Raw genomic sequence first — 23,332 nt, 5'->3', positions numbered from 1 at the left:
AGTGCAGACAGGGCTGAGGGTGGAGGGAGGATATGTGGGAGATGATTTCCCAGAAAGCGTTGCATGGCCGTCAGAGAGTCATGTTTAGGTCTGAAATTCTCCTATGAAAAATGTGGATGAGTGGAGAGGCTTCTGGCACAGGGTATTGGAGTTTGGTTGGGAGTTCATCCAACAGTCAGGAGAAAAGTATATCGTGACTTTTTTTTTTTTTTAATCTGGCAGGAATAAGGATTAATGAAGACAGTATAGAGACATTTCAAAGAAATTGGTCATATTATTCATCATGACTAGAAAGAACTGGATTCACAGAAAGGTTTGCATCTGCTGCTATGTCTGTGTGATGCGCTGCTTTGATCCAAAAATACGTATGTGTTCTTTAGGATGAAGAAAACATGTTTTACTGCTGTTAAAGGGCCAAACTGAGCAGTTGTCAAGCACTCTTGGTTGGGCACGATCACACTTCAAGTTATTATATGAGCAGCGGCACCAGACTTGTGTAACAGAATCAGAAACTCCAAGTGCTGAACTCCTCCTCCTCTTCATCATCATCACCGTCCTCTCACAGAGCGCATCTGCTGCAGGAACAGACCGTTATGAGTTTACACGGATGCACAGAAACTTAGCCTTTCTTCACTGCTCACTGAATATCCTTCAGGTATAAATGAAGGATATTTAAGTCAAAGACAAGCTCATAATAATCGCTTTGTCGTTTTCGGTTTCCTTTAACTGAGTTCATAATGGGATTACGCGTGTTTGGCACACCGCGTTACGCATACTCCTGCGTCTATTTATTTGTTTTCATCCTGCAGGCTGCTCAGTCTCAGAGGAATCCGGGGGCACAGCAAGGAAACGACCAGAGAGCGGCCCTTCGGCAGACGCTACAGTGGTCACACAACGGCAAGATTTTTAGCATTTTAAGCCAAGGCTCGGAGTATCAACCGGCTAGGCGCAGGGGCGCAGCGCATGAGCAAGTGCAGGGGCGACCTGTGACCATCATTCGGGATGGGGACACCCAGAGAGAGCCGGTGGCCCAGCAGCAACGTCAGCAGCAGCCTCCCCGGCCGGCCTCCAACCCGCAAGGCCAGCGCAACCTCCCGCTGCCGCTCCAGAGGCTTGTGAGAGGGCAGGAGCACCGCCAGCATCACCAGGACCGTCCCGGTGAGCGCACAGGGACGCAGAGGAGCCGTAGAGTGAATGAGACCCAAGAGCAAGTCAATGTCAGTCCGTCTCTGCCCAGGAGAGAAGACTTGATGGTTGGAGACGATCCATACGACCCTTACAAATCCATCGACGGTGATAATCCATATTACAATTACTATGACGTTTACGAGAGACCGAGGGAGCGATCGAGACCCGGATATGGCACAAGGTATCATCAGTACGGTAAGAGTGGGAAAAGTGGTCTTTAGACACTTAAGTCAGTAGTGATAGATAGATAGATAGATAGATAGATAGATAGATAGATAGATAGATAGATAGATAGATAGATAGATAGATAGATAGATAGATAGATAGATAGATAGATAGATAGATAGATAGATAGATAGATCGATAGATAGATAGATAGATAGATAGATAGATAGATAATCCCTATAAGGTAAGCGCAGTGTTACAACAAATTCACATAGGTTGCAAAAAACACATCCATGAGGAAGATTTATATATATAGAAGCTACTATACTATAACATTGAAAAAAAAGATCAAATTGAAGCATTCTTTATTTAAAATAAAGCAATCATTCTACTAATCAGTTGGTTTGTTAGTGTCTATTTTACCTCTAAATTTCTTCAAATTATCCTACTTATTGATCTGTTTTTGTTGTTTTCTAATGGAGGTTGTGTAACATTATTATGTGGTATATTGTAGGTCTCCCTGATCTGGTTCCTGACCCATACTACATCCAAGCCTCAGCCTATGTCCAGAGAGCCCCGATGTACAACCTGAGATGCGCAGCTGAAGAAAACTGTCTGTCAAGGTAGTCTGCTGTCAGGACAAGTCCACAGGGGGAAAAAACTGCAGTCACTTCTGAGTGTGATTCAGAGAGCTCTGAGCCATAACAACCACCTAAAAGTGTTTGTGGGTGAAAGCTGCCCAGCGAGAGCATGAGATGAGGTAAAATTAACCAAATCCTGCCGCTGATGGTACAGAGGGGTGGAGTGGAGGATTTCTGTAAAAGTTTAATCATAGTCTGCCCTGGGAGAGAAAGCCCGAATGGTAAACACATTATTGAAAACTAACCCAAACAACCACTTGCCTTTTAAAAAAGAATTTCCACCCGCCATTTACACATGAACTGGCTCCACTCAGAAGAGGGTATGTAGCAAGGAAAACAAATCTTAGTGACATCACTGTGTCCACATATAACAGCGTTGGGTTTTTTTGTTGTTTTTTTTGCCTTTGCATCCTGTCTGCAGCTCTGCCTATAGAGCAAGAGACTACGATAGCCGCATGCTGCTGAGGTTTCCTCAGAAAGTCAAGAACCAGGGCACGGCGGACTTCCTCCCCAACAGGCCACGTTACTCCTGGGAGTGGCACAGCTGTCACCAGTGAGTATAATGTCATGCCAGTGCTGTCCACCTCACCATCACTCAGACAGAGAGTCTCTATGACATGTCGTGGCCTTAATCTTGAGTCCAATCTGTCTTTATTCACTCCTTTTTGTCTTTGAGAGACACATTTTAAAGTGTCTGCACTACAAATTCTTCAAGAGTATCTGAGGTTTCCATACCCTCAAAGGGCCAAAAAAGAAAAAGACACACATGTATAGAGAAGTTTAAAATGATTGTTTCTCTATATATGCTGCGGGGGGCAGTTTCATCCAAATTAATTAACAGACTCAGCAAATATTCAAATATTAATGAAATCTTAAGAAAACGGATGGTTGGATGCACTTTCAGTACATCTCAGCTTGTATAAGTATATCAGAAATACAGTTATAATTTTCAATACATGAACTTAGGCGGGATCTAAAAAGACATTTGTATGAAAACAAAAACCAACTCTAAACTCAATCCGAGAATTCGGGACTGAGTGCAAAGTGAGGCACTTTGGAAAGTCACGTCTCAGTCCAGTAATCCGTCCACATTTCGCTTCCACATCCAGTCTCACATGCATCAAGACTATGATTTGAAGGATGGAGGGGTGTTTAGCAGTTTAGTATGTGCAGACGTTAAAAGGGGTTTTCAGGAGATGCTGCCAGAATTATTGTTTATCTTTTGCAGTCTGTAGTGGTACTGTGGCACCCCCTGTTGAATCACAGCTGCGTTACTTTTGGCTGCTTTAGATTTTTGCAGAGATCTGATATCTGGAATGACATCTTAACACAAGTTTTAGCTGCATCTTCAGGCTTTTGAAGAGGAAATTTTCTGTTTTTCCAATCTCAACATAACGACAGTAAGAGCCTGTTCTGTAAATCTAAAGATCAAGTAGCCAAACTCAAAATCTGCAAAGCTGTTAAAGTTGCATGATGAGGATATCTTGCCCAGAAAGAAACCTGCTGGTATTTTTGTCCCTTGTTTGAACTTACAGAACCGTGCCTGGTTTTTCCAGAAAAACTACCTCAGTCCATAGTTATGCTATGAAGCAAGCAGTCCTCTGAGCAACTTCCCAAGATGGAGCACTTTTGACCGAGAGCCAGGAAACCATTTATGTAGACTGTATAGATTTTTTTCCGTGTTATGAAAGTCAGCTGATGACTGACCAGACTGTTTTTGTTTCAATAAACAAACTCTTTCTTTTAGATAGTGGAGGTGAACCAGATGCTGATTCATATAACCGTTTACATGAGGAATAAAATAAAGGCCTGTGATGTTTTAGTCACGGTGACTTGCAGCCATTTGAATAAAATGTGTTTGACGCATTAGTTGGTATTCATACAATTTGGCTCACAAATGACAATGGCCCTGATGGGACTGTCAGATGATGTGAAGTTCATTAAGTGACTTGTTTCCTCGTTTGCTGACACTGTGCTGCTGATTCGCAGGCACTACCACAGCATGGATGAGTTCAGCCACTATGATCTGCTGGATGCCACCACCCAGCGGTCGGTGGCAGAAGGCCACAAGGCCAGCTTCTGCTTGGAGGACACTTCCTGTGACTATGGATACTACAGGCGATATGCCTGCACCTCGCATACTCAGGTCTCATAGATAACTGCTATAAATGTAACTGCAAAGGTTGTAGTTTACTTTGAAATGTGTCACATGACATGACTGCTTGTATATGAAATGTGGTACACGCAGTCATAAATCCACAGAGGAAGAGGAAAGGTGACCATCAGCACTTTTTAGTATTGCAGGCTCATTACTTTGTTTTTAAAGGTCAGTTTCACTTTTTCTTTAGTTCAGCTCTGGCACCAAACAGCAATTTAAAGCATAAAGTCTCCAAAATCTGTAAACTGCATATAAAATGTGGCTGTAGCTACCATGACAACACACACAGCGATTTAAGAAGTCTCATTCTGAAGCCGTAGTTTGAGCATTTTGGCTGTTGTCTGAAAGTTATGTGATGAGTGAGGGGAAGTTACTTCAGAGTATAGTTTGCCAAACACATGAAAAATCCCAGGTCTGAGGCCAGGAACAGATACAGATCCTCTGGGGTTGCATCAGGAGGGGCGTCTGGTGTACAAATCTGTCAAATTGCTGATCTGCCGCCATCTGCTGTGGCAACCCCTTGTAAAGAAGGGTGCACCTAACTTGTCCATCAAAAGGTAGCTGTGCCCTAAAGCAGACCCTGCTTTGTGGTCCACTGGACTCCAATGAGGACCATGTTTTACAAAGTGACCATTATTTTATATTGAGTAAGATTTAAAACTAGTGATTGACACCATAAACTCCTCAGGAAAATGTTCACTGAGGTAACAAATCAAACAGGCAGCAGAGCAGTTTTCACATAGACCTCCACAGAAAAGACCTTCTCTGTGTAACCAGAGGAGTCGCCCCCTGCTGCCATGTAGTCTTCCCTTTCCAGACCTAGAGGTTACGTTCATCTATTTGATACAGTCTGTGCTGAAAACAGAGGATACTTTATATCAGGATAGCCATAGCTAGCACTTAGCAGAAACACAGCCCACACAAAACGATACTCTTGCTTTGCCAGCCAGATGTGCAGCTGTTTCCTAACAAGCTTACTATATAAACAGCTTGTTCTGGCTGCCTCTTTGTGCTATAGTGCTACCAGATTTATCCAGTTAGCTCCTGTCAGCTATAACAATGTCAGAAAAATTTTGAATTTTGCAACTCGCTGCTGCTCTTCAAGCTGAGCGACTGTAGAAACTATAGTTTTTATCTTTGTATATATTGACTTGCATTTCCTCCATTAGCAGTTCTTTGAAAAATGACTAAAAACACACACAAAGCTAAGGTATTAATGCATCTTTTCATTGTCTCATACACTATTGACCCCAACAGTAAGTCCCTTTTTCAGCCCACACTTTGACTTGTTACAGGAGATAATAGTAACAATCGCTTACACTCAAGTATCGCAATAAGCAATGAGTGTCACAGTGAGCAAGCATGCACAAATATGTAATTCAAAATGTAATTTCTTGGCAATTCCTTTCCTCATTGTACTTTCTGCATTTAAAAATTAGATATCTGCAAGGTCCCACAAACCAGGGCCTTTAATCAGTTTTATTCATTTCCATTATTTAAGTTGCACATGCACGTTTAGTACACTGACATGCCACCTCTGGCTCCTCAGACTCGCGTTTCACTGAAGAAACTGGTGTACGATTTGGTTTCTTAAGTGTCTAAAAAGGAGAGTTGGGCTAACACAAACAAGAGCTGCTCTTTTCCTGAGGCTGAGAGAACAGCCTTAGAATTTCCTTTCTGCGTTAGCCAGTTCTGATGGTGATTTAATGATTTCCTGTACCTCGTCTAAGATGATTCACCCAGCTGAACTTCTGTGGTCAGTTTCTCAGTACATTAATTTTCCATCAGGCTGTTTGTTTTTTTCTTAATTTTAACTTGCATTTTGTTTTCTCTCTTCTTGTCGACATTGGATCCAAAATCACCTCCAAGATTAAACCAAAAACCTTATTTTGTTATCAGTAGGAATAACACATGGAAATCACATACAGTTCATTTGTTGCATGTATAAAAACCTTAAATTATTTAATAAGAAGTTTGCTTATGCTTTGTTTTATGTGGATGCCGTCCAATGCGCAGGGCCTGAGCCCGGGATGTTATGATACCTACAACGCAGACATTGACTGCCAGTGGATTGACATCACAGATGTGAAACCTGGCAACTATGTCCTCAAGGTTTGTCAGAAATACCACAAAAATGCATCCCAAAACACCTTTAAAGGAGGTTCATTTTCTGCAGAATCATGAATCATGCTGTGAGTCGGTGCTGTTTATTGACATTCCTCCTTTTACTAACGTATTTGTGACACTGATGTTGCCCACAGATCAGTGTAAATCCTTACTACCAGGTCCCAGAATCAGACTACAGCAACAATATTGTGCGCTGTGATGTTCGCTACACAGGCAACTATGCCTACGTGTCAGGCTGTCACATGTCAACGTAAGTACAATGTCTGATTCTTATTTTCTCCATTAATTCTCTAGTTTTTTTTTTCATTCATTCATTTATTTATGTGTTTATGTTTTTTAGATATTAAGAAACGTCATCCACGGCGAGTCAGTGGACACATTGTGTAAATGACAATCAAGAGGACTGCACACGAAAGCATATAAACAACGCAGAAAAAGTCTTTTTTTTTTTTTTGAGACATACATTCATTTTAAAATTTAACCACTCCCAGTTTAGAAAAGGAGAAGTAGAAACCATCTGATTATTATCATTGCAGCAAATAAAGTTGAATTCTTCTTTGCTTGTGTGGGGAAAGCTGTTTTTTTTTTTTCTTAATGAAAAGCATATAACCTCAGCTTTTTTGGGAACATTTTTCATTGCTCACTTCTGTTGGATTGTACTGTATGCTTGCCTTTTACTGCCACTTGTTAGAAAGAAACAAAATCCATAAAAACGGGAGCCTAGAAGAGTAAAATAACAGCATAAATCATGTATATCACAATGTTATAAAGAACCAGCTGTTTAAAGGAAAGTATATTTATATGCAACAAACGAAACTCTCTTTACTCGACAGCTTTTGTTGAAACGTACTTGAATAAAAATTTGTAATGTCGTACGGTTGTTTTAGGCTGATTATTGTGATTTTGGTGACTTTGTTTCAAAGGTGTATGTAATGTTATTGTCTTTGAGTTTTTTCTTTTCTTTTTTACTGGAAGAATTGTCTAAAAATAGCAGGGAAAAAAAGCCAATTGCTTAATTTGTGACACTGATATAAAGCAAAGAAAAGCAGCAAAGGAGTACTACATCAAAGCAGAGATCTTCACTTTTAGTCCCTCATATTCAAAATCACTCGATACGTATGTTTCCTGTCATTTTTTTAGACCTCCTGGACTGGTTAGCATCCATGGAATACACTTTTGACTGGTCCAGTTTGTAACACAGGCGCTGTGTAATAAATTTGTCATGTCAAGCTGTGATGACACTAATGAAAACACTATGACGTCATCAGCGTTCTTTCCTGAGTTGGCAATTTCCTCCAGAGCGACAGAAACTTTTTTTTATTCATTTTTCACATGCTGAGCATCACGTAAAACTGATCTCCGTGCCTAATGTGAGTGAAATCACTCTTTACACAACAGAAATCACTATAAGCACATGTTGTTTTGTATTTCCTGTAACATTTCTCAGGTGACTCTATTGTTAACATCATAACTAAAGGCTAGTTTGTAAACACATACTGAATGGCACATGATGAAATACATCTTCACAGATGTTTGAACTGGTGAAAAATATTGTACATTCACAAGAACCTTAATAATTTTGTGCTGCATATAATTATAGTATAATGTTTGAAACCACCTATTAAATCTTTATATACTGCTGAATGTGAAATAAAGTTTTTTTATCACCTGTCTCCATTTAAATCAGTAACATCATGAAGTTAGGATAAGTTAGGATGTGGCTGCAAAACAAGCCCAAATCATCACCCCTCCACCACCGTGCTGACAGTTGGTATGAGGTGTTTGTGCTGATATGCTGTGTTTGGTTTTCTCCAAGCATTGTGCTGTGTATTACAGCCAAACATCTGCACTTTGGTCTCATCTGTCCAAAGGAAATTGTTCCAGAAGCCTTGTGCTTCGTTCAGATGCAACTTTGCAAACCTAAGTTCAAGGTTTAGCATTTTGCCCAAGGATAGTTTGACATCCAGATTAGAGGCGCCGGCGACCGGCTGTACCCCCTGAGCCACTGCCACCACAGATGCTTAACTATGGAAATGAGCAAATGACAATTAAACCAAAGCCTATATTGTTTTTAAAAAATGCACAATTTCAGACTTGTGCATTTCCATTGTTGCCCCACCAATTACCTGTTCCTGTAAATTAATTAATTTCTTAAAAATTAAAAGTTAAAGGAAAACTGGACTCATAAGTTCATGGTAGGAAAGACATTTATGATTACAATTTACCCCTGACAATCGTGGAGCTTTCGTTAAGGTGATCCTCAAAAAATGTTACATTTTTTGGTTTGTTTTTTATAAATAACTTTATTGAAAAATTCAAAAATACAACCGCATACAGAAGAACATGTACGTTAAACAAAAAGCTTGTAAGTGGAACATAAATTAAATGTTTTGATAGCCTTTTGATTTGTTGAATCAGTGAGTAATTTAAAATAATGCTCCATATCCTTTCTGAAGACCACAAAACAACAAGAAAATCAGGTTTATTAAGAAGTAACATTTACCTTGTTTTTTTAGCATAATTATGGAAACCAAAAACAACATTTTTTCCCAGCGAAAAACAACATTTTTGATGGGTCAATCAATGAAAAATCTGCTGAGGTCTCCCCAAAATTGTTTCCTCAGTGAACAACACCAAAACAGATGAACTACTCTTTCCAGGTAGGAGTTACAGAAAGAACAATTTGTATTAATGTCCCTTTTATACTTTTGCATATGATCATTAGCATGGCAGCATATGCATGTAATTTTATAGAAAACCACCTTAACTTTGTCTGTGATTCCAAAGTTATGAGGGAGCATCCACATTTTTTTTTCTAATCAATGTTATTGGTGAAGTGACTCCAATATGCAGTAAGGGATAGTGACAATCTCTTTTTGGAACAAAGCACGTTTTTATTTATTCTTATTTTTTCTTGGATATGATGAGAAACAGATGTTTTTTTTCCTTCTGGGCAGTCAGTCACACGGGGGGAGAGATACATGTCTGTTCCAGATGATCCTCAAAATGACTTTGGATGAGCCCTCCGCTTCACTAGGGGGCACCACTGAGATCTCTTTCGTCATGTTTGAATTCTGTGATTTTTATCAGCCAAACTGAAGTAATCCACCAGCAGTGAGTGTGTGTGTATGTGTGTGTGTGTTTGTGTACGCCAAAGGCTCAAGATCAAACATTACCTACCTGAAAATCACGCCTTATTTCAAGTGAAGATGCATCCGGTGCGAGTGTGGATCCCATCATTTCGGTTCGAAAACAGCTCGATGGAGAGAGGATACACGGTGAGCTGCTCTCTGTAACCTCTGTGTGTGTCTGTCTGTGTCGCCTGCTCTGCTGCTGTCATCAGTTTTAATGTGAACTCTGTTGTTGTTTCATTAGATCCTAAATTCGCACTTTACCTTTCAAATTATTCTGTAAAAGAGGCGCAAACTTACACGGACCTTTGAATTAAAGCGTCTCCCTACCAGCTGATACTGCTGACATCTGTAAAAATAACCTCACAGAAGCTCTGTGGCACACATCCAGTTTTCCTGAAAGGAGTAACTCACACCGTCTCTTTAATTTTAATGGCACTTTCATTTAGTTAAGATAAATGTGCCGTGAGTTATATACTGTTGAGGGGGGTCCTCCAGTGGAATTAATCACAGGTAAGGGTTTAAACCAGGCAGCACTGCTTCATCCTTAAATGTTTTCTCTTGTAAATGTTTAAAATATTGTCTGAAATCACTTCCAGTGAGGACTGCTGTCGCTCTAAACACACAAGTGTGGTTTCAGCTTTTTAAATTAGTAATCAGGAGTCAGCAGGCTGTCTTCACTGAGCTGTAGATTTTATTAATCACTCTGATCCTGTATTGATTTAGAGCTCAAACTAACTGCACTGAAGTCAGAGTGAATTAACCTTTTCTGCCTTTTAATCATTTTGTGGCCACAACATTTTATCTAGGGACTTGCTAAGAGGTCCTGACCCCTACTTTGGAAACCACAGTTTCCAGCTTTGTGGCAGCATTTTTGAGGAAGGCTTTTTTTTTTTTCTGTTTTAATGTCACATTGTTTTAATGCTTGAAGTCACGAGGACTACAGAGCAGTGCTGAGTTTGATTTCCTGACCTCCGAGATGTTGTGTAAAACCTTCCTTGAAGAATTTATTTCTCAGTATTCACATATGGGCGCAGTGTTCCAGTTCATGAGATGATTATATATTTTTAAATAAGGTCCAACACGTGTTTGGGTTGCTCCAGGATTTGTTAATAATGATTACTTCTGTCACGGGTGATGCAGAGTGTGTTTTAAGAGTGCTGCCGTCATGTGTGGTGAATTTCCTCCTTTGCAAAATGCTGTCCAGAACGATGACGTGCATGCTGTGAATCTCTTACTGAAGGGAGGGAAGTGGAAGACAGCCTGTTTAGGGATGTTAGCTGTGCTAACTGACAGATCAACAGCCAGATGTTTCCTCTTGTGACATTAATGCTGACATTAACTCCACCGCTGAGTGTATGGACAGAGGGGAGACATTTTCAGCTGAGTCAGTCACTAAGCAAGTCTAACTTTTGTTCTTTTTTCAGGTCTTCAAAATTGATGTGCTGATGAACGGCAGACAGCATACTGTTGAGAAACGCTACAGTGAATTCCACGCTTTGCATAAAATGGTGAGATTTGGTTGATTTGCGTTCAAAACCAGGTTATTTATTTGTAGAGAAAAGCAGCGGTCCTAAAATGGAGCCCTGGGGGACTCCTTTGGATAATGGGAGAAACGAGGAAGAAGACCCAGCAAAGTGAACACCTAGTGTTCCAGCTGACAACTAATTTGAAAATCAACTTATAGCATTCCCAGATAAAAGAGTGTTGTGTAATCTGTTTACTAAGGTGTCACAGTGACACAGTCCATTGCGGCAGTAGAGTCATTCACTACTTTAGTATCAGCAGTTTTTGTGTTGTGATGTTTTCTGAAAAAGTTTCAAAAACCTTTTGTTAACACACACAATTTAGATATTCACAGGCTATTTTTAAGTGATTAATGATTACTTTATTATAGTAATAATCATACTGCGTCCCTGCTATTCTTCGTAGTCACTCCCCTATAGTATCAGTAATCAAAAATATGTTGTTTTTTTGTTTGTTTGATTTGTTTAGGTGTAACTATTCGGATCATCAGTGGAGACAGATACCAGAGTTTTTATAAACATGGATTTTATTTTAAAATACTAAATATTTTTAAAAAAAGCATAAAAAGATTTAGCCAGGATGGGTTCCCTCTGCCAAACTGACCTTTATCTACACATCATCAGGGGCGGATAAACAGTAATTATCCCAGGCAACACCCAAAGACTGTTGCATTGTAACTGCAAAGAGTGGTTACAAAACATTCGCTCTTCTGTTTCCTGCTCTGGCATGTTCAGTAACCCATAAAATAAAAAATTAAAATGTGTGAAATAAATGTATAAACACACAACTTAACTGCTTTTGTTTAAAAAATGATTTTATCAGCACACTTAATGAGCAAAATCTTCCACAAATATACATTTTTTTGGGTGGTGGTGGTGGTGGGGGTATTAAAATCCCAATTACAGTGTCTTACAGTGGGCCTACTTAGGCCCACTAGTTTTATTGAATACGAGAGTTGAATTTTCTCTACACTGCATCACAGAGGCACTTTGTGGGACTGAGGTCAGACTAAGAGTTGGGTTTTCTTCTGGGCAAAATAGTTTGCTGACAGTTTAACTGTGCAAATACCTTTTGAAACAACTGTACATATTTGTGTAACATTTTTAAATCCTTCCAGCTAAAGAAGACCATAAAGCCACCTGAGATCCCTTCAAAGCATGTTAGAAACTGGGTTCCCAAAGTCCTGGAGCAGAGGAGACAAGGCCTGGAGCTCTACCTGCAGGTACGGACTCTCATTCACTCCACCTGTTACGGCTGTTTTGTCTCAGATGAAGGGCTAAAATACAGATGTAAAGAGGTTAAATGGATTCAAACTCTCACTTGGAGCACCTCGTTTCAGGACCGCTGCAATGTGTACACACTGAAATTTCCTTTTGTTTTGTTAGACTATAATTATGGAAAATGAAGTTCTTCCAAAGATATTCCTGGATTTCCTGAACATCCGCCATTTTCCTTCAGTGCCAAAAACAGAAAGCTGCGGGTGAGCTGAAACTGCTGGTTTACTTTAAAATAAAAGACCAGTTTGTGGCATTTGTGCTTGTTCCCAGGGTCATGGAGAAATGTGTGGCATAACTTTTATTTTTCTTCTTAAAGGTCATTTGATACAGAATCACTGGAATCAAGGTGAGTCATTTGTTACCCATTTTTTAAAGGTCATGTTTTTGTTGTGCACTTTAACCAGTTAAAGCATCATTCACTGTTTGCTCTACACTTGAACTTCACCCAGCATGTCAGTGCCACAACCTCTTTCTTCATTTCTATGCAGCCCACAGACCTCCTCATTTCTCCTTTTTGCTCTCTTTTAGTAAACTTTCACATCAGCCAGTCATGCTGTTTCTGAGAGACCCCTACCTGCTGCCGGCTGCACACGGTGCGTTCAGGATGCTTGCACTTCACATCTTAAAAGACCCGTTTCTCCTCCTTTTAAAATACACTGCACCCGTTCTTTATTTTACCTATAATTCCTTTCTTCTTCACTTTTTAGATACATTTTCTAACGTTGTGATCGAAGGTGTGGTACACGGAGTTTACTACCCAGATCTCCAGCCGAGGTAGAGCCGCGGCGCCGAATTGGAGGGATCATCACTACACATGGATCCTTTTTTGCCCGCACCATTTTAGGTGTGCTTCATGAGCAACATAACATGACAGGAAACACTGAACCTCATTCACAGCATATAACAATAATCCATTCTTTTGTTTTTGTGAGAAAGGACGCCTGGACTCTAAAAGAATCAGCACATTTTAAAGCGTAAACACTATATTATCCCTTGACCTTTGTCCACTAAGAAACTTTCTGCTGTAAAATTATGTGAAACAGTTTGGATATGTTGAGGCATAGAGGAATATTTTCAGAAATGACAGAGCTTGATACCTTGTGCTTACCTTGTATTTTCTTTTTTAAAGAAGCAATCAGTTAAATTAACATGCAGGATGAACTGGAATTAGAAATAAGCAGGTCATCATTCTTTTTGTTTGTTTTAGTGAATATACAATATATTCTGAATGACTCTTGCACTCTGATGAACTGAAACTTGACTAAGGGTTAGTGTGCCAGATGCAGGGGAGCATTTCTGGCTCGTAAAGCACAGGGTTGAACTGTGCAGATTGATGGATCATGGCCTGCGAACAGGGAGGTGCCCTTCTCGTTTTTATCTCCAGTGATGTGGTGTTTCTTCTGTTTATTTTGAGCTGCCAAGAGGAGCTTGCTGTGGGTGATTTTTTTTTTTTTTTTTTTTTTTTTTGGAGGGACTGAAGAGGGTGTTTGTGCATTCTGGTGGAGCCCACAGTGAGACGTTAGGGTGGGAATAATTTGAGACTTACAAACAGACTCTGGCTGTGATGTGGACATCTTTCATGAAGCCTGAGACGTCTGTGAGAAGTACTGTAGTGTTGACATTGGTGCTAGTGAGCTCTGCTGGAGGAGCAGCTCAGTACTGTGAGGTGACAAAGATAGAAATTTGCACCACGACAGACTATTAGTTGCAGAGTTTAACAGTGCAATTAAGGTGCTTAGTTTTATGCTACCTTAACTTGCATTTTCTCGTCCCTCAACAGATCCTCCCACATTAAAAAAAAAGGGGGGGAATCTCAGCTTTTTGAAATTAAGGGTTTGATTTGTCATCATCTCAAACACACGACCGACTTAGATGACAACAGAGAAATCTAAGCTGAATCTAATTCTCTACCCAAAGGGGGGAAAAAAAAACCCCACAAAAGTCTTGAGCTGACACAAGCTGTATGTGCAAGTAGATTCCCACACATGGTTTTTGCGTGACCTTGAAGATCATATTCATTTGTGTTGTGTAAACACTGTCTCTAACACTAACGCTGTCACAGTACATGTAATGTTTAAATCACAAATATAATCGAGGGCCAGTTAAGTTGTGGTGACTGGAAGCGTAGCCACCATCATGTAAAGGGATGCAAAGTGTCTTTCACTTTACAGTCAAGTAGTGATTTAACAGACGTAGAGCTACAAAACTAACTGTGCAATATGACATGAAACACAAAATTTTGTCTTTGTCTTTCCTGGAAATTATTTTTATGTAAAACTTCAAAATCTAACACGCTTCAGTGACTTGTAGCTTTTGTGAAACGTTGTGTTGTTGGACACTCTTTGGATAATAATGACCCAGTTGTTGGTGTCTTTTTTTTCTTTTTACATGTGACTGGACCTCCACTACACATTTATAGTCAAATGACTCCTGAATAATGAAATCATGATTGTATGTCTTAAATAATTTCCTGGAAATCCATGTGGTAGATTTATATGTATTTATCTTGTGTGCGGAGTGTGAAAAATGTCATTTCTGTGCCATAATGCCAACCTACAGTGAACACTGGACGTCTACTGTAGCACTTTAAGATGGGTAATGTGTACAATACTAACACCAATAAAAAAAAGTCCCTATTTCCACAAACTGAGCTTGTCCAACTCATTTAAATTAATATCAAATTTATTGGCATCAGTTATCTCTATAAAAAAAAAAAAAATGCCCAGAAAAGTGTTGACAGGCAATATTGAACTATTTTTCCTCACATTGTACATAGATGTTTAAGCATTAAACTTACTGCAATACCATGAATATCTGTAAACATGGCTCCTCATAATTTACCCCAAATTATTCTATTCTAATTAGAGCTGGGATATAACCTGAAAAGGAAGAGGAGTTTCTGGCCACAAGGATACTGAAATCTGTCCCTTTGAAACATAAAACCTTTCCTTGTTCAGTCACAAGCTTCCACCTGCTTCCCTGCTGTTGTTCAAAACAAAGCAGCATTACACACACACACACACACACACACACACACACACACACATATTACAGAAAAGAATGCCTCCTGTTTGTTAAAGCGCACTTCACTTAGAGCATGTCACCAGAAATACATTCAGTATTCTGGTTTTTGTTGCAGCTCAAACTGAAACGTCATTTGTAACAAAAAAAAATATATATATATATTTCAGAGTCATTAACGAAAGCTATAACAAAGTGACAGTGTAGAGCGGTAACAGTCCAGCAGTAATAGCACGCACACACACACACACACACACACACACACACTCTCACACTGATGCGTGATCCGGCACCTACAAGCAATTCACTGAGTATTTTTGGTCCTAATAGCATTAAAGTTCTCCGTGAGCGACTTCATCCTTGAGCCGTTCGTCTTGACTGGGTTCCGTTTCAGGTTCTTTCATGTTGGCATAGGCGACTTCCCTCGTCAGCTGCTCGAGTGGAGGCAGACCCACCGCCAGGTTTCTCAGTGCAATGGCCGTCATCAAGAACCTGGAAGGCAAATGCACAGAGTTTGTATATTCATTGTTGTTCATGTGCTTTGTCTGTTTCCGTGTGTTCTCAGGGAGGTTGGCACTCACCCTCTGCGTATCGTATAATACTTCTTCACAGCAAAGCGTTGCAGTCGCTCCAGCATGCCAGCCTCTCTGCGTTTCTTAACCTCCTTCATCCGCCGCTGCCTTTTCAGGAACAACCGCACAATCGGGTCAGTGGCGTTGACCTCCGCCCCCTCGTCATCGTCTGCAGCAATGAGGGGCTGCAACTCGGGAGGAAGTGGCTCAGTTTCTGTGGGATGAGACTGAGAAGTTAACCCCTGATGAACACCGTCGAGCTCTCAAAGCTTTCATGTGGATGTTACTTTGATATATACCAACCACCAAAACATTGTAGACCAAGCACATGCTCTCATGGCAGCATCATTTACATTTTATACCTTCTGTATTGTCTTATATTATGCCTTCTATATATAATTTGGTTCTTTCTTTACTGAATTGTTAAACTAGTGTTTTTATGTTTGATCTATATCAGGGATCCTCAAATCCAGGCCTTGAGGTCCGATGTCCTGCAGGTTTTAGATGTGTCCCTGATCTAAAACCTGCAGGACACCAGGCCTGGATTTGAGGATCCCTAATCTATATTATTGTAAGGCTTTAGAGAGGCAAGCTTGATATGGTTTGGACATGTGCAGTGGAAGGATAGATAACATACTGCTTCAGCATAGGCGAGCATAGGAGAGTACTGAGCAAAAGATTTATAGACTTTTAGATGCTATGCATCAATCGATGCCATCCCAGTCCCAAGTTCATTTTACAACATGATAAATCCAAACGGTTATCCACAGCCATAAAAGCTATGTTAAACTAAGAACAAAGACAGTCCTTCAAAAGACAGTCTGCTCCCTCAGGAGTCCATCTGAGGCATGTTCTTCAAGATGTTTAGAAACAGAAACCACTATTCTGGTGGATTTTAAAAGAATATAAACCGATAAAAGCTATGCCCAGTATTATTTTTGAAAGCATCTTCACTGCTGACATGCACACATTTTCACCTGTTCCATTGCGAACACGCTCCTGGATTTCATGCAGCTTGGTGAAGTTCTCCTGTAGTGCCGCCTCTGTGGTGTTCACATAGATGTACATGTAGCAAGAGGGGTCCTCAGACACCGTGTACACCTTGTGATAAGCCCCTGCAGGTACCTACACAAAGCCACATCAAGGTTAATACTAAAACACGTTAAAGAGAAAAGCACAAAACGTAATGATGGGGAGCAGCTGTACCTTTATGTGCTCACCAAGCTGCAGAGTGTAGTTCTTCTTCTCCTCCACTATCTCTACATTCACCTGGCCCTGCAACACATGGATGCTGGTGTTGCCCAGATCTTCACTCACAAAGTTTTCTAAGTGGAGACCTAAAAGGGAACATACCAATAATCAGTAATGATGAACAAAACAACACACCTGACGTTACTTTTCCCATCTAAAAGAAAGATAATGAAAGTGAGGTTTGTTACCTGGGAAATCAGCAATAAAGACAATCTCAGTCTGATTGTCCAAACTTTCTTCAATCTCCTGGAACTTGGTCCTCCAAGGCGAGAGGTCCACCAGCAGGGGCATCAGCCACTTGTTCGGTCTGAAAGGTGACCATTCAGCTCTCACAATGTCCACACGAGGATCAAAGATCCTTAGACAAGAATCCAGACCAGATTTTAAACTCACACTCTTACAATTAGGATTTTTAGTGCTTTAACAAATTTTAACAGCAGTTTTGCATCAAGCTAAAAAGGCTCTCGTACCTTTGCTGGAAGCGCTCATTGATGGACACCCAGATATCAAAGTAGATTTCAGGATCGGAGATGTTATAGCGAGGCAGGAACTGATGGAGGCATGTAGCATACTGCTTCAGCATGTCTCCGTGGTCCTTCCAGCGACGGGTCTGTGTGAACACCTAAAGCAGGCGGGTTGTAAATTGGAAGAGCAAGAATTTAGAGAAAATTGTAATCTCAAAAAGGCAGCAATTTTGTTTATTAAAGAAACTTTCATTTACAGAGGCAGAGACCGCCAAAAGAAATGAACTGAATTTGAAATAGTGCAGTTTAAACCTAAAGCAGCACAGATTATTATAATTAATGCATAAAAATTTCAAGTCATAAGAAGCCTCTTCTGTCAGTGTGACTTCTTGAATGATTGTTTTTTTAACTCAAACCAAAGCAACAATTTTTCTTCAATGTGAGACAAAAGCAAAACCTTTCCAACCTGAGAGTGTTTTCCTGTGACTCACCCCTGGGTTCAGATATCCTATATCACCCGTTTTCCCGTCTTTGTAGGTGATCTTAACATGCTGGTGGGTGCGAGAGTGAACCATCATGTCCCATGAATATCCGTATAAACCATTAGTCCAGTTGTTATAACCCTTGACAAAAAAAAATCTGAATGTCATAAATAGTAATAAAAAAACATCATATCACTATTTCTGCACTTTAAAGTCATCAGCAGTGTATAAAGATTTCATGAGTATCAACTTTTTTTAAAAGCTTTCACCGTGCTGCTGACAACAGAAGTCTGAACTGCTGTTTAACTCGGATTTAACTACACAGAACAAAAACATAAGGAAATTTGTGTTTGGCCAATTATTTCTTTGTTGTAACAATGCTTCTTGACAATAAATCTTATACAGCTGGAAAGCCTGTTTATTTCCTCTTAAATGGTGCCACATTTGTGAGGAAAACACATTTGTGGGTTGAGCAGCAGAGTTGAGCATGTGGGTTACACCCGTGAAAAACTTTCCAACAGTATAAGAATAATTGCCAAGAAGCATTACGACAAAGAACTAACCAACCAAACACAATGTACTTACTTTTTGTGCTAAGTTTATTAGCCTCAGTTAACTCAAAGAGTGTTTCAGCCCCCATGGATGGATGTGCTATCTGTAGAAGCATTAAATACCAGAAATCTAAGTACCTGTGTGATGAAGTGAGAGTAAGGCATGAAGAACTGTTCTATTATGTAAAGAACAGTAAAAATGGCTCCCAGCTTGTGTTTTAGTCTCAATTTGGATGATTTGGCAGCAGATGGGGTCTGCGTCTGCTGAGTGCTTGTGCCTTGGCTCTCTTGGTAAACACAGGAAGGACTGGGCTGGGACCCCGGTAAGGTGAGGGGCAGGACTGGCCTGAGGAATGATGGGAAATGGGCAAAGAATCTTCTTGGCCAGTCAGGGTAGCAGAAGAGAGGACTGGTGGCCAGCATCGTGTAGGGAAACATCCCTATGGAGGATTAAGATGGAGGTTAAAAAAATGACACCACAGAATTAAAAGTATTCCTGCTGAAAAGAATAACTCACCAATGCTGAAAAGCTGCGAGTTCATACAGTGGAAGTAGGTGACAAAGAAAAACACGTAAGGCCGAGTGACATCAAAAAACAGCAGAAACCCAGCAGTCAGATCCAAAATGAGACCACCTCCATGCACCACCAGCAGACTCACTAACTCCACAGGAAGAATCACTCTGATAAATGAAGGAAAAGCATGGTCAGAATAGAAGTGCTAGGGTAAATCATCACAGTTAAAGTCTGCTAAAAAATACCTACTTGAAAGGATCAAACAGCCAATGGTGAGCCAGATATGACATTGAGTATCCCTCCACCCAATCAGCATCCAGCTTTTTGACTCCAGCAATGAAATATACTATAAAGATCTTTGAGGAACAGCAGAGACATTATTAGACGGTTCATGAATCCATAAGCTGGAAAAATGTATCATATGTATGACTTAAATAAACAAACCTGAGTTCTCAGCACTGTGTAATTCCACAAAGGCACGTGAGCATTTCTTATAGAGGGTCTCCGCAATCCATCAATAGACCTACACACACAAACACACACGGGCTTAAACGAGAGAAACAAGCAAGCACTCGCATACATGCAGGCAGATTAATAAACATCATCTCACCAGTATCTGTTGCCATCCATGAGTGTGAGCTGAAATCCAATGAGGCCATAGAGGTACGAGTGATTGTTCCAGGCCGTTTTGTCCAGAAAGAAGATGTACCAGTAGGTGGAGATGAACATGAGGCAGGAGAAGCGGTAGAAGCAGCCAAGCATGATGCCCAAAGCGCCTTCAGTCAGAGGAAAAAAAACAAACAAATCTTTATTGTTAATGAGTTTGTTTTTACTCACAAATAGTATCTCCTAACTAGTTCAACTCTATTTTAATTTCAGGTCATTATCTCAAAATTTCTACTGAATAACTCAAAATTTCAAGTTATTTTCTCAAACATTTAAATTATTAAGTACAAATTTTGAGATAATAATCCAAAATTTTTACTTCTGGATGGCAAGAAGAAAAAAAAAAGGAATTTAACTAGCCAGTAAGGGTATAAAGATGCTATAGTGTTGCATTATGGGAAATGTAAGAGCAAGAATATTTTTGGTATTTTACCCACAGACTAACCCACTGCTCAGTGAGGGACACTTCAGGCGATGCAACTTGTCAATCACAAGGTAGCTACACCCCAAAGCATACCCTGCTTTAAGTTTCTTTGACTGTAGTGGGACTGCAGGTTATTAAAGGAATAACTTTAAAAAACGGATTGAGAACATAAGCTCACTTCACCTTGAATGAGATTGGGGTTGAAATGTGTATTATATTATTTTGTATTTAAGGTAATCTCATTCACTGAAACAGTTATGGTTTTGTGTCTGTATCTTGATTTTCCCCCCACACATACCCACTGCAAACTTACTATTGCGCTTCCTTAATTTTGAGGCACTTCTAAGTGACTAAATGGTTATAAGCATCAAACGCTGCAGTTTGCTGATTTGACCTCATAACAGCAAAACCCCAAAAATACTGGATCCTGAGGGCAAGCGGTCAGGGTGCACGCTACGTATGTGCAAATGTGTCCCCTTGTTTCATCCCTTTACTGTCTGTCATACACATGTCCTGTCTCTCTCCCTCTGCTGCTTGTATCCAAGCTCCTGGGTCTAAAGTATAGCCAACAGGGAGCAACTCTGAAAGGTGGAAAAAGAGGTCCAGATTTAAAGAAATGTATGTAAAAACTGCCCTTCTGCTCATTTGATCGAATCACTTGTAAACACTTTTTAAGTTACTGGTTGTAATATACAAAAACACAATGCCATAACCTGGCCATAAGCCGTAAGGCTGGCGTGTAAAGTCCTAGCTTTGTATCTGCTCTCTGTTTGCTTTCTTGCTCAACCTTTTCATCGATTTAAAACTTGCAAGAGTTGGTCTGCTTGAGGGGAAAAAATATAAGTGGAAAAATGCAGGCCTGGCATGTGTGTCCCACAGAGACTGTTTCCTATTAAAAAAAAAAAAAAAAAAAAAAAAAAAAAAAAAAAAGAGTGCATCCACTCAGACTCAAAGCAGGTGGAGGTCTCTTTCTTCAGCAAGCCTGAGAATACTATACGGATTAAGCCTGGAAACTCTGAGCGTGACCCACCGAAGAACATCACCATGTACACCAGGTACATCCAGTCCAGCGGCAATGGGTGTAAGAAATTAAAGAGAGGAAAGCGACACACAGGGGCCCCATCCAGGTACTTGTAGTCCAGGTTACTGAGGCCACGCTCCTGTGTGACATCTATGGCCATCAGCAAGCCTGCACAAAAAGATCAAAAGGATCACTGATTTGCAGCAGGTCTGACACAATCAGCACATCCAGCAGGCAGACAGTACAGGTATGATTAGTTTACCAAACAAAAAGCGGAAGATGCCCAGAGATGCAGGGTCGGTGGGGCGGTTCAGGAGAGCCACAAAGCTGTGCCAGGAGGTCAGATCCTCCTTCTTGAAACCAAATATTTGTTCCATCTTGCTTCTGGTGGGCGCTTTTTCAGGTTTAGGAGCTGTGTGCTCCTTTGCAGTTTGTTCATCTCCATCACTGCTCACAAAAGCACCTACAGGACACAAATTAGAGTTTATGAGTACAACAAGATTTTATATAGTAAACACTCAGTGAATTAACTCGCCGTGCTTTATTTGAATACATGAGAGTCCCTGCTCTTATTTAATCATGAAACACGGCGCAGGTTTTGACAACAGCTTATTATTTGCTACATGTTGGCCTGGCTGCTTGTTATGTTAGATAAACAACAACACAGCCCACGCACGCTGTGTAGAGGCAACAATAACCTCACCTGCAGTGGCGTCTCTCGCCTCCATGTTGAAAAACGCCGGGTTCTGGTTCAGGATAGGGGGCCTCTCTGCTCTCCCCGCCCCAGATACAGCAGTCTTGCGCGGTCAATAAGGACAAAGTTTACGTGTCACAGTCCCTCACTGTGTCAGGCAGACAGGAGGAGGAGGAGGAGGAGAGTAGGAGGATGGGACAGGACGGACTGGAATGTTGTGAAAGAGGTGCTCTCCGTCTATTGGCTGATTCATAGACTGGCCACACCCACCAGAGGGCGTTTCTCATACGTCATATCCTGGTTGAGACTCAAGAATTTGGTGCTCCCTGTTTGTGTTTCTCTCTCTTGTACGTGACTGAGACAGGCTACCTGAAAATGTGAAACCTCCGTTGGCATATGTGTGTTAGACGTCATAATGAAGTTTTTGTAACTTTATTTCCTTTTTATCCTCCAAAATTCAAAATGCATTCATTACATTCACTTTGTGGCGATTAAAAGCCCCCCCCCCCCCCCCCCACCCAAAAAAAGAGCAAGTGTGTATAGATACAATTTATAATTTTAATATGAATTTATTTTCTTTTCATACTATAATGTTTTTATGGTAGTTAATTTGTTAATTATTAGTTAATTGATAGTTCCTTTTCAGAGTCTTTATTAGGCACACCTGTTTACCTGCTCTTTAACACAAATAGCTAATCAGCCAATCACATGTCTGCAGCTCAATGCATTCAGGGATGTAGACGTGGACAAGACGATCTGGAAGTTTAAACTGAGCATCAGAATGGGGAAGAGAGGTGATTTAAGTGGCATGCATAGTTGGTGCCAGACGAGCTGGTCTGAGTATTTCAGAAGCTGCTGATCTTCTGGGATTTTCCTACACAACCATGTGTACAGTTTACAGTCATTCGAGAGAGACTCAGAATACAGCCACTACTCCACCACATCAAAAGGAGCCAGTTGAAGTGGTCTGGGTATCTGACAGGGACTGCTATCATATGAGCAATGAAGAATTGTAGGCACTTCTTATAACAAAAGGGGGTCTAACTATCGAGTTCAGTGACCCCCAGGAATCAGACATTCACCCATGAGCATGTACTTGGTGATGGTGGTGAGAAGGAACTGCATTTTATCAGGAAGAGCTCTGAGAACCAGGCTCAGGGAGGAAAAGCCATCTGCCTCTGATTAACTGTAGAGCTAGAGAAGTGAAGACACCCCTTATGATTGTGCTATTTAAATGAGGATGGCTGTTTATATCCAGAGGTGGGAAGTAACGAAGTACAAATACTTCGTTACTGTACTTAAGTAGATTTTTTAGGTATCTGTACTTTACTTGAGTATTTATTTTTCTGAGTACTTTTTACTTTTACTCCCTACATTTTTACACAAGTATCGGTACTTTCTACTTCTTACATTTTCAAAACAGACTCGTTACTTTTTAACACGTCAGAGAGAAGTTTG

The 23,332-nt window shown here is 40.5% G+C and overlaps 3 protein-coding genes across 4 annotated transcripts; 2 read left to right on the top strand and 1 right to left on the bottom strand.

Moving 5' to 3' along the window:
- The first annotated feature begins 560 nt into the window (after positions 1 to 560).
- loxa (lysyl oxidase a) lies at positions 561 to 7,686 on the top strand. Of its 2 annotated transcripts, XM_030743036.1 has the most exons (8): positions 593 to 655; positions 810 to 1,383; positions 1,868 to 1,976; positions 2,416 to 2,547; positions 3,984 to 4,140; positions 6,169 to 6,264; positions 6,414 to 6,529; positions 6,620 to 7,686. In XM_030743036.1, exons 1-8 carry the CDS (start codon positions 608 to 610, stop codon positions 6,624 to 6,626), a joined length of 1,239 nt encoding a protein of 412 aa, XP_030598896.1. In that variant the 5' UTR covers positions 593 to 607; the 3' UTR covers positions 6,627 to 7,686. The 2 variants fall into 2 exon arrangements, with proteins under 2 accessions (XP_030598895.1, XP_030598896.1); XM_030743035.1 differs by having other exon boundaries at positions 561 to 1,383; positions 6,620 to 7,685.
- Positions 7,687 to 9,362: 1,676 nt separating this feature from the next.
- Positions 9,363 to 14,851, top strand: snx24 (sorting nexin 24). The gene is made up of 7 exons (XM_030743038.1): positions 9,363 to 9,557; positions 10,838 to 10,921; positions 12,055 to 12,159; positions 12,323 to 12,417; positions 12,531 to 12,560; positions 12,743 to 12,807; positions 12,922 to 14,851. The coding sequence occupies exons 1-7, from the start codon at positions 9,408 to 9,410 to the stop codon at positions 12,990 to 12,992; spliced, it is 600 nt and encodes a 199-aa protein (XP_030598898.1). The 5' UTR covers positions 9,363 to 9,407; the 3' UTR covers positions 12,993 to 14,851.
- Positions 14,852 to 14,906: 55 nt separating this feature from the next.
- On the bottom strand, positions 14,907 to 22,051 carry ggcx (gamma-glutamyl carboxylase). Its single transcript, XM_030742548.1, has 15 exons — positions 21,884 to 22,051; positions 21,443 to 21,643; positions 21,190 to 21,348; positions 19,680 to 19,845; positions 19,514 to 19,592; positions 19,319 to 19,425; positions 19,073 to 19,236; positions 18,694 to 18,995; positions 18,014 to 18,145; positions 17,529 to 17,680; positions 17,247 to 17,416; positions 17,014 to 17,144; positions 16,785 to 16,932; positions 15,817 to 16,021; positions 14,907 to 15,727 (listed from the first exon to the last, which is right to left on the bottom strand). The coding sequence occupies exons 1-15, from the start codon at positions 21,906 to 21,908 to the stop codon at positions 15,568 to 15,570; spliced, it is 2,301 nt and encodes a 766-aa protein (XP_030598408.1). The 5' UTR covers positions 21,909 to 22,051; the 3' UTR covers positions 14,907 to 15,567.
- Positions 22,052 to 23,332: the final 1,281 nt, after the last annotated feature.

Source organism: Archocentrus centrarchus, chromosome 12, assembly GCF_007364275.1.
Source record: "Archocentrus centrarchus isolate MPI-CPG fArcCen1 chromosome 12, fArcCen1, whole genome shotgun sequence".
Lineage (NCBI taxonomy): Eukaryota > Metazoa > Chordata > Actinopteri > Cichliformes > Cichlidae > Archocentrus > Archocentrus centrarchus.
This window is presented reverse-complemented; position numbering and strand designations above follow the sequence as displayed.

What these genes read in the sequence shown, in the direction of transcription:
- loxa (XM_030743035.1), top strand. Translation starts at nt 738, where the DNA reads ATGGGATTACGCGTGTTTGGCACACCGCGTTACGCATACTCCTGCGTC. An exon ending in GAAGAAAACTGTCTGTCAAG is followed by an intron (nt 1,977 to 2,415) that starts GTAGTCTGCTGT and finishes TCCTGTCTGCAG; the next exon opens with CTCTGCCTATAGAGCAAGAG. An exon ending in CTGGCAACTATGTCCTCAAG is followed by an intron (nt 6,265 to 6,413) that starts GTTTGTCAGAAA and finishes TGTTGCCCACAG; the next exon opens with ATCAGTGTAAATCCTTACTA.
- snx24 (XM_030743038.1), top strand. Translation starts at nt 9,408, where the DNA reads ATGTGTGTGTGTGTTTGTGTACGCCAAAGGCTCAAGATCAAACATTAC. An exon ending in TCCACGCTTTGCATAAAATG is followed by an intron (nt 10,922 to 12,054) that starts GTGAGATTTGGT and finishes AAATCCTTCCAG; the next exon opens with CTAAAGAAGACCATAAAGCC. An exon ending in CCAAAAACAGAAAGCTGCGG is followed by an intron (nt 12,418 to 12,530) that starts GTGAGCTGAAAC and finishes TTCTTCTTAAAG; the next exon opens with GTCATTTGATACAGAATCAC.
- ggcx (XM_030742548.1), bottom strand. Translation starts at nt 21,908, where the DNA reads ATGGAGGCGAGAGACGCCACTGCAG. An exon ending in CTCGCAGCTTTTCAGCATTG is followed by an intron (nt 18,996 to 19,072) that starts GTGAGTTATTCT and finishes AATCCTCCATAG; the next exon opens with GGATGTTTCCCTACACGATG. An exon ending in TAGGATATCTGAACCCAGGG is followed by an intron (nt 17,681 to 18,013) that starts GTGAGTCACAGG and finishes CGCCTGCTTTAG; the next exon opens with GTGTTCACACAGACCCGTCG.